This window comes from Cyclopterus lumpus, chromosome 14 (assembly GCF_009769545.1).
Source record: "Cyclopterus lumpus isolate fCycLum1 chromosome 14, fCycLum1.pri, whole genome shotgun sequence".
Classification (NCBI taxonomy): domain Eukaryota; kingdom Metazoa; phylum Chordata; class Actinopteri; order Perciformes; family Cyclopteridae; genus Cyclopterus; species Cyclopterus lumpus.
Genome location: NC_046979.1, coordinates 5,800,566 through 5,817,572, shown reverse-complemented (window position 1 = coordinate 5,817,572; position 17,007 = coordinate 5,800,566). Strand labels below are relative to the sequence as shown.

Below are 17,007 nucleotides of genomic sequence, written 5' to 3'. Positions count from 1 at the left end.
ATGCGTGTAGGAAAATTAATTGTGGTTTCAAACAAGCAGCCAGCGCACGACTAATATCTCGAGGTTGGCCTTCGTGTCTCCAGGACCGGACTGCCCTCACCGACTGGACTTTTTCCAGATGAAGGTTAACTATTTTTTTAGGCAGAGGAAAGTCTTTTGATGCTCAACATTTGCATAATTTACTGTTAAATGTACTGACAGCAGTAGTGCATTCATTTTTTATATATATATATATATATATATATATATATATATATATATATATATATATATAATCTTCTCAGCAGCAGCAGTCTCACTTCATTAAAAGTTTATACTCGTGTCTGTGGGAGTAAAAGATTATGAAGAGGTGTGAAGTTTAGTCCTCCTCGCTGACGGACGGACATTTATTTATTCAAAAAGGTCACGACACTGATGACAAAGACTTAAGAAGTTTCCATGGCAACCATCCCAGAGTTTGACACCCAGCGTGACTCCTTCTGCTGGCACCGGATGACATTTTAACAGAAAACAACGACGCGCCTTCGGAGTCAACCATCAAATATCGAGTCCGGGACGGCATCTGTGAGAAGACCTGTTGCCTGGCAACCTGCTCAGCCATGTTTACAGGTAGTAAAGAGAGAACATCAGCCCCTCCCCTCCCCCAGATGTCCTCTGATGCTTAGAGGCGACCACAACATCCCTCTGACACTGTTGCATCACATCAGGAACTGGGCTGGGGGAAGAGGGGGGGGTCTTTTCTCATTCCAGCTGCGTCACAAATCTCCTCACAGCCACGACTGGTGCAACCATGCAGCAGGTCCACTGGAGCACTGACAATAATCAAGCTACAGGATTAGATCCTGGGATATTCTCTCATTTGCACCACTGGCTTTAGCTGTGCACCCCGTTCTTGTTCGTCACTGGAAAGTAGCACCCAGCCTCCCTCAGGTGAACGCCGTTAGCGCTGCTAGCACCGTTATCGGCGAGCCGCCATGTTGAGAGACAATATGTTGGCATTTAGCACAAAAAGTGCAATATACAACATTCAGAGCATTAATAGAGCAGCAAACACTACTACTTTCTATGGAAAGAGGATGAAGTTGCTACGCCCCCTCAGGTCAACACTCTCTAAGCACTTTTTGACGTTGTTAGCATTGTTAGCTTTGCATGTTGAGAGCCCGTTGAGGGGCAAAGTAAACGCGCCTAATCACGTATAATGCACCTTTTTTTTTTTTAAAGGCTTAGTCAGATGTTGTTGCCTTTTTAGATTTGACATGTGTCTCAGCTCCACTTCATGTTCCAAAACAACAAAATAAAGATGGCAGGGAGCTTGAAAACTATGATCAGGTATCAAGCTTTTTTTAAATACATGATCTAAAGTTTTAGGAATCAGTTCTACCGACGGTAGAAACACACGTGTGAAGGTTAGTTAAGGTGAACGTTCTCCTTCCTTCCTCCTTCATTCATTCATTCAGTGGTGCCGGTATTGAAGTCCAACGAAAATGTATTTTCTATTTTTCTAAAGACGATGTATAATCTACAAAATGAAACATCCACATCCTACTTTTATCTCACCACGTCGTCTCTTCTAGGTGTTGTTTTTAGTCTCAGTTTCACATTCTTGATCCGACTTCCCTTCCCTCGAAGCCTCTGAATGAAACCTGCGTAACGAGAGAATTTACTTACCTCTGTTTCTCTGCACTCTGCTTCGTCATCAGTGTCGCGGAAGAAAGCAGACGAAGATGTCAAAATGAGAGGAATTAATCATTCAAGTTTTCCAAACTGAAAAACAGGCAAAAAGACACACAAAAGAAAACAGGAGAGAACATACAGGCAGATTTTTTTAAAAGAGTTTTTAATGACGCATAGTACTTCAACATGTCACAGAAGATCCTGTACTTATTTCAGACAAGAGCCTGTAAGAAGAAGAAGAGGAAAAAAACGGAGCATTAGTGGAACACCGAAATGTCCCAGACATAAGGACCCAGGTGACGGGGAACAAGTGGTCCTTGTTTTAATGGCCGGTGGATGGGAAGACGTAGAAGGTGATAATTGGGAGAAGTTTAACCCATTTAAAGGTGTGATTGGGGAGAAATTGTACCCCTTATTGTGGGGGCCATTTGGGGAGGCATTGTACTCATTTGATGGCTGATCGGGGAGAAGTTATTCTTGTTTTAGGGGGTGAAAGAGCAGAGTTTTTCGACAGCTGTAATAGTAGAGTTGCAATATTTCTCTTTTGTGCAATATTAGAGATGAACGGATACCAGAAGCTGTTTAAGGGTTTTTAAGTGCTCAGTCACTGTTAGAGATGCAGAGTTTGAAGATTCTCAGGTGAATCTCAGACAAAACAAAGTAGCAGAGCAGGTACACAGCCATCTTTCATTCAAGCCTTTCAAGGTTTTCCCCTTTGTTTTCGTTCTGGATGTTATCTTTCCTTGAATCAAACATCCAATGTGGAATACAGATGTAGTGCCTTCAGGAACCTGCAGGTCAGAACACGTTTTTTTTCTTACAGTCCCATTTTCTCTGGAATCGTACCGAGGGAAATGAGGCGGAAGAAAACCTGCAGCCTCGATGCATCCGGAGTGTAACCGTAGCTCATTTCCACTGATTAATAAGTGATGGAGGCCGCTCACCAAGTGGCCGGACCAATTGATTGGACAACCTCTGGAGTATTCATAGCCGTCATTGCAAATTACAGTTAATCCACCCGTCTTCCCTCTCAATCACCACATCACTGCAACAGGCAGCTAAAATGAGGGGAAAAAAACCTTTTCCTCTCATACATCTGTTTAAATGCCTGATTCAAATGCAAAATGCATAGGGACCAAAGCCTGGAAAAAAAGATTTAGCTCAGTACAAGGCTGAATAACAATTAATGAACATACTATACTGGTTTTTCACCTTCATTGCTCCTGTCTTTCACTCAAAGTGGAGAAATGTCCAAATCCTGATCAGACAAATCAGTACAGGTGTTCTTAGATAAACTCACACTCACACTCACAAGTAGCAAGGCCTACTGGTTCCTCATTGCCTCCAGTCCGCCCAGTTCAGAGCTTCTGACCTCCAATCAGCAGGTTTACTTTCTTACAAGTGCCAAAAGATGATTTTCTTTCTATTTTTATTTGGAATAAAACTAAGTCCTTCAGGACATCATGGGTACTGCAGCATATTGCTGACACCATGGTAAAAATACATATTTTTTTGTTTGTCAAGCAGCATGCAAGAACACGTCATACGTCATAATAAAACCATCTTATTATATCATAAAAAGGGGTCGAAATAATGTTCTTTTCATAACACAAGTATGTTGTCATGGTGACAGCAACGCGCTCCTATCCACTGGCTTGTGTAAGATGCACACAATCTCCATCTTAAATGCTTTGTGTGCCATAGTAACACATCCTTTTGGCACATTAAAGGGCGAAGACGTGAGGAGCTATATAATGTGTAAAATCACTCAACTTAAGAAGTACATTCTGATCCGTGTTTCAAAACTCATGAAACCGGAATAATGTGGGACCTTGGCTGCAGCTTAATCATGGCATGATGATGATGATGAACGACAAATAAAAATGATCCGATTTAATAGAGCTCACGGTCGTTGTCATGGTACCGTGGTGAACGGAGGGGGAGAGATTGGCTAACTGAAAATTATTTAAAGACGACTATGTCTTCATGCAAAACTTTAGGAACATTTCCTACCTAAATAGTTATTTCCCCTCTGCCTGATTGGATGTTGACCTTCCCGGCAGGTGAGACAGAAAAACAACCTGAGGTCGTGTTTGGGATAATTGTTCCCATGGACATCAACAGATGGAAAAGTGCTGCAGAGTTTACAGAATATGATAAAAACCGTTATTTTGTTTATTAAGATCAGAGTGAAACAGCAAAAGAGGAGAAAAGGAAACGGACACACATCCTTCTCAAGGAGAGCTCAGAGGTCGTCCTGCAGTGGAAAGGAAATACAACGGGGCCCTCTAGTGGTGGATATATGAACGACAAGAACAATTCAGATCATTTAATACATTTTGAATGTATTTCTAATGTCATGTTAGTCGTTGTGGTTTGGACTTATACCTCTGATCCAAGCTGCTTCATTGTGGCTGCAGTGAACACGAGCAGCTTTTAAATGAGCTCATTCCTTCTGTGATTAATGATTTTAATTGTAGAGGCCAAAGTCACAAATTTGCCTCGGAGGGCTCTGTACACACTTTAATGAGAACAATGTTTTGGATCTCAACTAGAAATTTGTTTCCGACAGTGCAGCCAGATTTCTTATTGGGAGTCGTGATGTTTCTAAACCAGCGTCCTCCAAACGAGACGACTAAATGCATCATTCATATCTGCCCTTCAGAACGAGTATGTTCTCATCTGAAGCCCTTATCGACAGGACAAAGGCTCCCAACATCAGCTGCAAAAAATAAACCGTTTACTCATCTCGGAGCGTTATGGGCAAGGTTTTGGTCAGAATTGGACACAAAAACATCACGATGAGGGAAACGTTGTGGTTTAAAATGACGGCCTTGTTAAAGTGAGCAGACCCTCAGCTTCACGCCGACAGTAACAACCGTGGTTAATGTTACGTGGAATGCTCGTGGTCGTGGTTAAAAGAAACCAGTGTTGATTGTTGGTTGGGAACATGAAAATGAAGAGTGGTGTCATATGTTCAAGTCAGGTTATGTGCATATGTCTGGTCTCCTTTTGAAGGTAAGAATCTAGGTTATATGAATCCATTGCAAGTAAGCCTATTTATATTACCATTCCAGAATAAATGGAGAAGCAATAAAGGAAAAATAAGATTTTTATCGCCACCTAGTACTTTAATCTACATTTCAAAGGCAATATTACAATTATAAGATATATAAAGCGTCCTCCATGTTTTTGGCCATGTTTACAGGTTACATATCGACTTTTAACAGGGAGCTTTACTTCAAAACATTATTTATTTCCATATAGTTATGTTACAAATAAGACAATTCTACCAAAACATTTAAAATAGTAATAAAACACAATTAAGTATTGATCAATATTCATATGACTGAAGAGCTCCATGCTATACAGGCAGATAATTGGATAATGCTCGGGTCCACAATCAGAGATATCCACAGATTTGTCTAAGCAAGCTGAATAGAATGACATAAGGCTTGTTGGTGTAATTGCTTTGATTTAGCCACCAGGTGGCGACAAACACCCAGAGCTCACACCAGTACCAGTCAGCAAGATGACCGCTTACTCCTCCCTAAGGTCCACTCTCACTTCCCAGCAGCCCCTACTTTACTATACGTAGCACTGCATGGAACAAGAATCTGCTATTTTTGGCAAAAGTAACATTATTTTTGGCAAAAGTAACATATGCCTCGTGAAATGTCTTATTGAGAACATAGACTGTAAAATGTGAAGTTCGTCTGCTTTGTTTCCGCATGCATTCGAGTCGTGGTGCATTTAGATGTTTTTGCGAAAATGATCCTGGATCTTTTGAACCCAACTTTGTTCTATATTTACCAAGGGGATATATGTGCAAATGTATTGTTCAAATACGTTGTAAATAAGACAGGTTGCTGATTCTGAAAGCATGCTTTCAAAAACAGTGTCCATGCATATACAACAAGCATATCTTCCATAAATAGACCGTCTTTGATCGTAAACCTTTTTGAAACTATGCCATAAAAATACGTCGATTTTTTAAAATCTCTTTTTAAAAGATGCAAGATCCCAGAGTGTGAGCATTTTCGATTGACTCTCAACGGCTCTCAACATGGCGACGGCGGCGCGCAGGCAGCTCATAGCTAACGGTGCAAACGGGGGGGGGGGGGGGGGGGAAACTACGACGAAAGTGCTGACAGAGCTAAAAGCGCCTGAGGGGGGAGCCAGGTGGGTGCTACGCTACTCTTCTGCAACAAAGCTGTCGATCGGGACGCCGTCATCGGCTGTAACCGCAGTTTGAGATCAGAGCAGAGCGGCGGCTGTGAGCTAACCAGCTCACGTGCACTAACATGCACTGAAGGCGTCTCGACCTCTGTAAGCTTGAATGACACCGCACACTTGAAGGATAGAGACTTCACTCTCTGCTCAGGTGAACTTTACCTGTAGCTGCTGTATTAATGTTCAGAATGCTATATACAGCTCCTTTAAAAAAATTGTAAAAAAAAGCATGCTGCCATCAACTTGTATTAAAGCAACAAACCAAACAAAAAAAAGACACCTTCAAGTTCCTATAGATGTCCCTGAAAAGAGTGAATATGGAGCTAAACATTTATTTAAAAAATAATTGTTGTTCCACGTGTTTTGGAGCATAATTACCTTTTAAACGAAATGTCTCAAAAGATTTCCACAACAACATCTCTCATCACAGACATGTTTCGGGGTTCTTTGTTCAGAGGACTTTTCATTCTCTAATTGGCACACAAATGCAACTCAATTTCACAACTTACCAGGAGCTCAAGCTGTTTCAATGCTTCCTTTTTTATTTGACCGCATTTATGGAGTTCATCTAGTTAAATCTGGAAAAAAAGTATTCATTAATTGGTTAATATACTTGCTGTTGATATAAACAACCGTGTCCCAATGTATGGGGCTGCAGAATCCTAATTGATACGATTTCATCACACGCTGCAATAATGTTTATTCCAGTTTTTTAAAAGAATTTTATCTTAATGCTTACTGGCAACACAGATATGAAAAATGGCACATAAATTAGTTCAAGGGTTGCGTATTTATTTACTTATTGAGTCCGATTTCACAGGATTTAATAAAATGAAGCGGATGTTGGATGCGGGCACGTCGTCCTCCTGTCACCAGATCATGTGGGATGCAGAGGTATAAATCAAACCAGGTCCCCAAAAGCATCACACACACACACATACACACACATACACACACAGTATTCAGGTGCTCTACACACACACACACACGTGTTATTATTGCCTAGGAGTTTTTATTTTCTACAGGAATTTACAGCAAAAAAAGACTAACATGGTTGTTGCTAATATTCAAAAAGGTCCTGAAAATCAATTCTAGCACACTTTTTGACAGATATTGAAAACACACACACACACACTTCTTCCCATCTCAGCCCCGCCCCACCTCTCACTCCAGTTTCCAGGGCAACTAAATATTGCATCAATGAAAATACAAAATTAAATACACATGGTACTTTTTTTTTCTTTTTTTTTTTTTTTGCATGGCACAGAACAAATGCAGTTAGGCAGCAGACGTGGGTCAGAGAGGAATTAGGAATCACTATTAGTGTTTTAAGCTGCTTGGAGGAACAGATTTCAGAAAAGTTTTCGAATCTTCAGTCCTTGTCGCATAATTACAATGCGGATGTGTTGGCTGAGCAACTTTTGTCTTTTTCACACAGGCCACTCACAGGCCGTACTTCTTATACTAAAAAAAAGATAACATGTCACCCTTTGGCATTCCTACTAACTTTACCGAAGCCTCAAAGGGGATGTTCAGGTGATTGCATATTGCACTTTAAAATTGAGGAACTTATTAAGAGTGGGAGCAGAAGAAGCTGCGTGTTGTTAACTTTAGTCCAAAGGAAGGATTCAGACACTTTTAGGCAGCTTCTTTTCTGGTGTAATTGTTCTTCCTGTTGATGCTGGCTGTGAAGAGATCCCCCGATAAACTGGTCTCTATAAATAAGAGTGATTTGATTTGACAGTGATGTGATAAAATATGAGCATCTGGTTCTCCATGCAGATTAAAAAAAAACAAAGTTGTAAAAAATGATATTTGCAAACACCGTGTGGCCAAAGTTTGCTTTCCAGCGGTGTCATCCCACCCTCCCCCTGTCTTCCCACTCAGCCTCGGTCTGAGTGGAACAATAAGGCCTAACTGCGTCTTTTTATTTATTTTTTAATAAGGAAAAGGCAGGGCGTCCCAAACCCCCTCGACTCTGAACAGGAGCCGTGCTCACTGCGGTCCAAAAAAAAGGCCACATTATGAAGGGCCTGGTGAAAAAGTCTTATTTTTGTAGCTTTTGGAGGAAGTTTAGAATCAAACAAATGATTCATTGATTTATTTTTTTTCCTGCTCTGCACAAGCTGAATGTGGCTTAATGTTCATTATCTTAAAGCCAAACTCTCCTACAAAATAGTTTACTCTTGGAAAAATATCTACAGTATATTCATCAAGATTAGATGAAGAGCTTTTTTTCTTCTTTCTTTTGCTGTGTAAATATATAAGTGGGATAAAAACCTATGAATTCTCTTGAACCAGAGGGGGAGGGTTTGATTGAGAGGCCGCAGTTGATCTGCGAGGAGGCAGAAGGAAAAATAAAATAAAAAGTGCACTGAAAAAGAGCAACCAGATTTACAAGCCATTTAATCTTGAATTCAGTCTTAAAATCATACAAAAGGAGCGGAAAAAAGGAAAAATGAACGGAGCCACAATTTGACTGAATAGATTTCTTCAGGGTCAGCTGTTTAGATGCAGCACAATAAATAAAATGTTTCACCTTTTTTTTTCTTCAATAAAGTGAGGGCTGAATACAAGATTAACTGACTTGAAGAGGTGAATATTTCTGGATATTTTTTGGAGGAAGGCAGCAGGGAGGAGGGAGGTGAAAAAGAGGTAAGAAAAAAATCAGAGAGTGAAGATATACATGGCAGCTGTAATGATCCACTGTATTAGTTTTATAGGGTGTTATTAAAGCACTACGGACTAGGTGTGGCGGCTGCCTGTCACACACTGGGCTTCATTGTCTCTAATATGCAGCAGTGCGCCACATTAATGTGTAATAAATCTTTTACACAAACAAAAGTCCCCCCCCCACTCCCAGCTATTACATCTGCATAGCAAAGAAAAAAGAATAAAAACCCAACAAATAAATAAAATAACAAACACAGAAAAAAAAAAAGAGCCCATAACTGAGCCTTCAAACCATCTTTAAAGTTAACTCAAACCCCATCTTTTATTTATTTTTTCTGTTGGCTACTGTTTTGTTTCCCTCTAAAAGATAATACAGAAGTACTTTTGATGCAAGATTCGTTATTATTGTTACTTTTTTTTGTTGTTTGTTTTGTTTTTTTAGAAAAAAAAAAAAAATCAGTTTCTTCACGAAGCGCACTTCCTACTTCCTCTTGGTCCTGTGGTGGCATTTGATTGGCCGGTTAGTCGTCGTCGTCGTCGCCCACGGGGTCCGTGTCCCAGCACGTAATGTCAATCTCTGAACACACAAAAACATGTTTTATTGATGCGTTTATATACAGAGGTGTTATTTATATTTGGCCAACCCTCGTGGTGGGGTGGACGGAATAATAGGAACAGCGCCATACACTAGATCATCCAAAAGGATCATACAGGAGAATCAACACCTCTCAGTTTCAAGAAGATCTGAACATTATAACTTTCTGAAAAGGAGGATTTATCACAGAAAACTGATGAATATGCTCCAAATAGTGAGTATTACATTATAATATTTACAAATTTAAAGTAATTCCATCATAAGACAAGTATCTCACCTGGTGGCTTGTTATAAAAGACAGGTGCAGGTTTAGCCGAGGACTCTTCTGATTGGCCAAATCCTTCCTCCTGTGATTGGCTGAAGTAGCCCTCACTCGCCTAAAAGAACCGACGGACAAAGAAAGGAAAAAATATGAACAAAAGAAAAAGACAGAAAACATATTTTCCAATGCACGGCATGATCATTAATACACTTTCTGACCTGAGTCCCTTCTTTCAGCAGCGTCTCCCCATTGGTCATCAGTCGCTGTCCATCTTCCAGCACCTTCTTTTCCCCGGATGCATGCTGCAGTGCATGCTGGTAGCTGAGGGTCATCTGGTCGGGGCCCATCACGTCCACGAGACTGGCGGGGTCGTCCTCGGCGGCGGTGGCCGAGCAGAAGGTCCCGTCCACCATCTCGTCGAAGCTGAGGAGGGGCTGGGGCTTGGCGCTAGTGGCGGCTGTGCCGGGTGGAGCACCGACGTCGCCGCCCATCAGGTCCACCAGATTGGAGGACTGGGAGGTCTGGGAGTGGTTGGGGGGAGGGCCGGAGTTGCTGTCCCACAGGTTGACCAGGCTGTCGTTCCCGGACTCCCAGACGGAGAAGCCGGAGGAGTCGCGGGCCTGCGGGGCGACGCTCTGCACGGGCTTGGTGGAGGCCGACTCCTGCAGCGGCGGTTTCTGCTCCTGCTTTGGCACCGAATCTGGTGGAGAAAATGTCATTTCTATATTTTCTATATTTTGTCTCAACACAGCCACAAGTTGATTCGATGACTTGCCGATCAAAAGATGTGTAAACATCGACCCGAACAGGAAGATTTAGTCGAAGGATGCATCGAAACCTTTTTGTTTCAACAGCATCTCGGTGACTTCATTTTCAACATTGATTTCACTTCCACTCTTACCCCACTCGTCTCTGCAGTCGTCGTCCTCCTCCCTGCACAAGTCCTCTTTGATGGACGGGGTGACTATTTTAGGAACGGGCGACACGGCGGCCATGTTGCGCTCTGTGTATGCTTCATCGTCATCGTCCCCTAGAGCGACAGAATGGCACACATCGAAACATCGAAAAAAAGGGCACAGAGCGAAAAATATTCACCAAAAATCGTCCTCTAGCAACATTATTGCACTCGTAAACCAGATGTGTTGAACATCTGTAACACAGAATGTTTAACTGAAATGTCAGAATTTGGAATAATGAACATCTGTTTTTAGAAAGTCCACTGAAAGGCAAATTGAGTGGGATTATCCTAAATGTATAGACTCAGAGAAAATAATCCTTTTCAATCATCACTTAAAAAGTGGGTGGCGGTGTCTGTATCTGCAGAGACCTGCTTGTTCTGAAACGAGAGTGAGTCTGGGGGTTGAAAGTTGACAAATTCCTTCTCAATCTGCCTTTAAGATAAGAGGGGTTTTATTTTTTTATCTTGAATCAAATATGATAAGATCAGAGGTCAGATGTTTGATTATCTGACTTCAAATCCCACCCTCTGTTACTTCAACACATCCAGCAGCGCACACGATCACAGCAAATCACAGCAAATCACAGCAAATCACAGCAATCACAGCACTCTTTCCACCACAGGACCAGCAAACAGACACTCTGAGCTAATCAGACTATTCGGGACCAGAGTGAAGGACTCCTGAATCCAATTCAAAAGTTTAATTTTTAGCATATTATTCTAGCAGCGTAGGCCTAGAGGTGACGATGTCAGTCTGAAGATCAGTCGGCGGGTTCGGACTGAAATGTCTCAACAACCGTCGAAGGGATCGACGTGAAATCTGGTTCAGAAATCTGACGGTGACCAGAGGTTGAATCCTCATGAATGTGTTGAATCCGCTGACTTTTCATCTGGTGCTACCAGCAGGACCTTCTTTCATTTTAAATATCCAGTTAAACATTTCATAATAATCTACAAAACCTTCGGGGACAAAATTGGGAAGAGACATTCCTTGTCCCCGGAAGATGTTTTCCTGAATACTTTGGCGATCCAGACTTTTCTTCTAGCGCCACCACGAGGGGCTCATTTGTGAACTATTGGATGGATTGCCATGAAATGTGGTCCAGACATGCATGTTCCCCTGAGGATATATCCTAATGACTCTGGTGATCCTCTGGCTATTCATCTAGCGCAACTTTAATGTGTCACATACTTTGATTTATGACTAATAATCTCCATCGACCTCAGCTGTACTTCTAATAAGCAAATGCTCACATTATACCTGCTATAAATCAGCATATTTGCCACAAAATACTACTGAGCCAAAAGGCACAGTCCCATTAGCAGGACTGTAAACTCTTTAGTCTTATTCATTGAGAAATGGCTGTGTTGCTGTGTCTTATGTGTGTGATATTTGTGCCTGAAAGCAACTATCTTGTGCCAAACAATTGAGACTTAAGCATAAAGGCGAGTGCAACAATCACAGGGTGCAGTGCCAATTGACACTTGCCAATTGACGCCTACGACACACACTGGACACGTCACACAGACAGAGGAAATCGGTACCGCTAAATAGGACAGTGGCACATTCCAGGTTAGTTTGTCACCGAAACACAAGACACAAACAGCCATCGGATCCCCTCTGAACATTCGTTGTTAAGCCATCGATGCGTACGGACAACATCGAGGAACACACAACCCCGGTTATGACAAACACCAAACACAGCGAGAGTCTAGAGGATCACTTCCACGATGAAAACGTCACTTTCTCTCAGATGTTGTTGTTGTTGTTGTTGTTTTTTTCCAGTGATGTCATGCTTTGTTGGAGTCAGACTTCCTTGTTCAGAAAACCAGAACAAGATTTTCTTCCGAGGACGTGAACACAATAAGCCACAGATGAGAAACAAAAACGCTGACACTTTTGACTGGAGACGAGCGGCCGACTGAGATGTGTGACCCCTGTTTGAAATGACACAACGCATCCAGCTCAGCGGGGACGTGCATGGTGGGTTCTCCAGTTCGCCTCATGGTTAAACAGCCTCTAAACACTCTGAGGGACCTCAGGCTAATTGCTAGAAGTAGTGGGGGCGGGGAATGTATCTTTGACTGATAGATTGTCGATACCCTTTCATATTAAAAGAAGGGTTGATTACAGAGAACGTTCTTTGTTGCCAGCTGTCACGAGGGACAGGGATGAACCGGTTCTTTGCCCACCCAGCATAACATCTGCCATTACAGCGTCTACAGACATGCAATTACACACACTGTAGATAACAAAAGGTGGTCTGCATGGTTTTTCCCAGTAGCTACATTATTGCTGTTAAAAAGTGTTGATTTACTCAAAACAACACTTTCTCCAACAAGTTGATGCAGATAGTTTGTCTCTGTTTATTTTATTTGTTTATTTTAAAAGGTCTTAAAAGGTTTTAAAAGAGAATAGATCATATTTTGCGAACTGACCCGTAAAGTATATTTGTCAGTTATGAGAATCAGATGGGGAAACTCTTCTTAGTTGATGCATTTAAGGAATTTGGAAAAAAAAGTATTGTTAATTAGCACTCGGCTGCTTATCAGCAAGAATATTTTTGATATTTTGTCAATTTAAGTCTTATGGATGTCGGAGGTTTCGTAAAGGAAAACGTCTAAAACCATTGGCAGGTGTTTGGTGCTTGTAGTTAGTGGGCAAAAAAACATACATCCCCATTCTAGTCTTTAAACAGAATGAAAACTAGATCAAACGTCACAGAGGTCAAAGGGCAAAGATCCATATTCAGTCAAAGAGCGACAAACAACGGTGGCGACTGGCGGACGGCTCGACGACGTCACATTCACACACAAACACTCACAGTTGGGCCAAGTCGGTCGGGATTGAAAGCCGCAGGAGGCGTGTGCATTTGAGTGTGTGTGCAGCAGAGGGGTGAAGCAGATCCAGGATCAGAAGAGGCATGAGATTGAGGATCAGAAGAGAAGGGAGGTGATAGAAAACCAGTGAGATTCTAGGAGTTAAAGTAACAGCTCTATCGCCCTGTGAGAAGTAAAAATGACCTGGTTGCATCAGAAAAAAAACAACAAAAAAAACATTTGCAAAAATAATTCAACAGCATCGGCTGACTGGACGACATCTGAAGGATGAAGACGACAGACTCATATATAACACAAACCGACAAACAGCTTTATGGTTTACAGCCATAATGTTCAGGGATATTTCAGAATCTACTCGCAGTTAGGGAAACGCTGTGTGCCTATTAGCTTATTATTACATGTGAAAAGGTTTCATGCTCAAAAAGGGCTTGTTTTTAATGTCCACGAGGTCAAACACAGTAAAGACCCTGTTAGCATCCATGCTAACAATAAGTAGGTCCATCTTTAGTTGCCTTTTCTGACTTTCCTTTTAACGATATTTTTTGCTCGATTTGTTTCTTTTGGTGATTTTTGTTGTTGTTCTAATAAGCTTATAAGCTACCATTGCTGTTAACGTACTTCCAAAAAGTGAAATTGATAGATGTTGAAATATATCTACGCTGAAAGGAAAATCATGGCATTATTTTATATTTTTCTTATTGTCATCAACAATGAAAAGCCCAAAACCAACAATAGTCCGTCTCTCAATACTTTTCTCTTAGATCCAACCCTCTGAAGATGAAAAGAAAAGACTAAATCACTGTATTTCTAAGTAGTTTGTAGTAAACAGTGCATTGGTTGGGGACAATCTTCAGCAGCGGATTAGTCAACATTTGGTGCTCTGATGAATTTATTTTTGGCATTGTACGCTTTTTGCATTCAAATGGAATACGCTGAAGTCAAAGTTTCTGAACCAAAAATGCTTTTCATGAATATGTTTCATATCCTCTTTGTGTCTTTCTTGCAGAAACGCACAAAGACACTTTGTTTAATGTTTTAAAACGGTTGTTTAAGTTTTGAGGTTAGAGAAAAAATAATGATTTGCACAAAATAATCACGATATAACAACAAAATTCAACAATCTAACTAGCATAAATAAATATCAACCACCCTTAGTGGACTTTCTTGCGTTGTGCACTCGTTATTATACCACATAACGTTCAATAACTTGATGTACAACGTCGCCTGCTGTCTGCGCTCAGCGGTTCACATTATAGGTACAATGCCAAAAGAAATGTCCTGGCAACAGGGCTGCATTTAGTGTATGTGATAATAATAGATATGAGTGTGTGTGTGTGTGTGTTCATGGTAATGAAGGAGCATGACAGCCTGTGAAACAGGGTGTCATGCTGTGGAACAGGGTGTCATGCAACACGTGTTAGTCGGTATATTCATTGTTGGTTTGGGGTCTTTTTTTATGGGATTTGTTGACAAGAAGAAAAATATAAAATATTCCCATCAATACCCTTCAAAATAGATCATTACAATAATGAGAGGAACGGATGGGGAACGGAGGTCAGGGTTAGGGGGTAAGTTGGTTGAGAGGTGGTTCTAAGGGCTCGTGGGCAGTGGGGTGTGAAAGTGTGTGTGCGCTAAGTGGACTGCGAAGACGAGCTCAAACTGAAATCATGAAAATGCACGTGGACGTAAAAATGCGATAAATGTATCTTCTGAATCTTTCAACATTTTTAAGTCACATGCAGTTTAACGTCACTGTCTATATCTGTGGGGGTGGTGATGGTGGTGGTGGTGGTGGTGGGAGGGGAGGGGGGGGGGGGGGATTCGGGGTCTGGGGAGGGATCCACCTGTCTTCTTCTTCTGCTGTTTATCGGTTATGTGCTGTACCTACCGGCGGCAGCGGCGGGCTGCGTCCGTGCGTGTGGCGGGGTGCGGAGGGGCGACGGGCCCCGGGGCGGGGGGGTCGGACTGGGGCGGCTGGGACTGTGCTGCTGCTTCAAGAATGGGCTGTCCAAGCGGCCTGGCGGTCGAGACGACACAAAGCCACACACACACACACACATAGATGCACGCGCACACACACACACGAAGATCCAACACACAAAGACAAATGGAACGGGGACACGCCGCCAGGAGAGAGAGGCGTGGGAAAGACGGACGAGACGGACGAGACGGTGAGACGAGACGGACAAGGAGTAGGAGAGGGAGTCAGAGTCCAGACACAAGGAGTTCACCCCCAGAGGAAAAGAAAAAGGACGAAGCAGAGAGGATTGTGGGAAAGGCAGAGAGTCCCGTGGGGAAAAACCCCATGAAGAAGAAAGAGAAAGGTGCCAGAGGGTCAAAAGAGTCAAAGAGTGGAGGAGGGTGGGAAAAAACAAATGGAGGAGTGAGTGAAATGAGAAAGAAGGGATGGAGATGGTGAACACAAATGTGAGGTCAAATGAGCACAGAGGTGGAGGAAGAAAACCCGCGATGAAAAAAAAGAAAGAAAGAGAGAAGGAAAGAGAGAAAGAAAGAGAAGTAGTTAGTGTGACTTTAAACAAACCGTCTGTAGCAAGCATGCAGAAGTGAAATGATGACGGACTTTGGCGTCGTTTTGTGTCAAACTTCCATTTGTGCTGCTTTCAACCAGCAGAGTTATGTTTCATAATGAATCCCAGAGAAGGAAAAGATTGATTTTCAAGCCCCTGAAAACTGAAAAACTGACACTAATCTCCTGATAATTTGCTCGTTGAAAATCAACACATTATGATAAACCTGGTTATCGTGCTTTAAAGAAATAATGGCCCAACGTCAAATAATGTAAATATTATTCAAATCAATTACTTTACATTCATTTATTGACTAAAGAACATGTATTTCAGCCCTGAGTAGTGTCTGCAGACTTTCCTCTCAGACCCAAAACCTTTATGAAAACCTTTTATGTTGACGACGACTATGTATGGTCATTCGCATTAAAAAGTAACCTACCAGGAATATACGCTTGCACATATGTGCGACGCCTCGCCGGATGACATGACAAGCAAATGTCAAGCAAAACTATATAGAGTATCGAACGTATGTGCAACCTGACTATCAAAGTCTGCTTAAGACTTAACCGAACAGGTAATTAAAGTTGACATGAATGAGCATAAATAATTCTTCTTCTCAGAAGTCACACCGGAGGGATTATAGTGAGAAAATCAACGTGAAACTCTAAAAATAGGAGCGGAATATATCATAAAAAGTGAGCGGGGAGATGTGACATCCTCGTAAGGTCATCATGACGGAACACGAACGCTGCACACAAACAACATACAACAAATGCAAATTAAAATGCAAATTGCATAAAAACAAAAGTTTAGGGGGTCCAAATGTGCCCCGAGGCTCAGCAGCAGCCATCCAACAGTGACGGGGGAGAGAGAGAGAGAGAGATTGTCTTTCTCCTCTTTTCTTCTACAAAAACAACAGGGAGGAAACTGCAGCAGAGGAGACGTCGATCGAAACGTGATGGATAACGTGTTGGACTTGACACTTGATGACGAATCGGATGCCATGAACCCGCCGGTACAATATTAAGGAACACAAAAGTGTTATAAGCAAAACATGTCTAAAAAGAAAAGTAGTCATTGTGCAGTACTTTCACGGTGTTATGTTATTTAAAAAATATTATACTATTCTGTCTGTTTCACTAACGAATATAGTAAGTTAAAAAAAAGTATTTTAAATTGTACTTTATTAATGTGGATCCCATTAAATATTGTCAAGTTTAGAAGTTTAGTGCTGCATAATGAA

General features: G+C 41.7%; 1 protein-coding gene across 2 annotated transcripts in view; it reads right to left on the bottom strand.

The window, feature by feature from the left end:
- Positions 1-6,902: 6,902 nt before the first annotated feature.
- Positions 6,903-17,007, bottom strand: part of dbn1 (drebrin 1) — an 88,772-nt gene continuing 78,667 nt past the window's right edge. For both annotated transcript variants that reach the window (XM_034551025.1, XM_034551026.1), the window contains exons 11-14: positions 10,339-10,467; positions 9,656-10,137; positions 9,453-9,552; positions 6,903-9,157 (exon numbers count right to left, since the gene is read on the bottom strand). In XM_034551025.1, the coding sequence (XP_034406916.1) occupies positions 9,102-9,157; positions 9,453-9,552; positions 9,656-10,137; positions 10,339-10,467 (767 nt within the window). In that variant the 3' untranslated portion in view covers positions 6,903-9,101. The remainder of the gene's footprint in view (positions 9,158-9,452; positions 9,553-9,655; positions 10,138-10,338; positions 10,468-17,007) is intronic.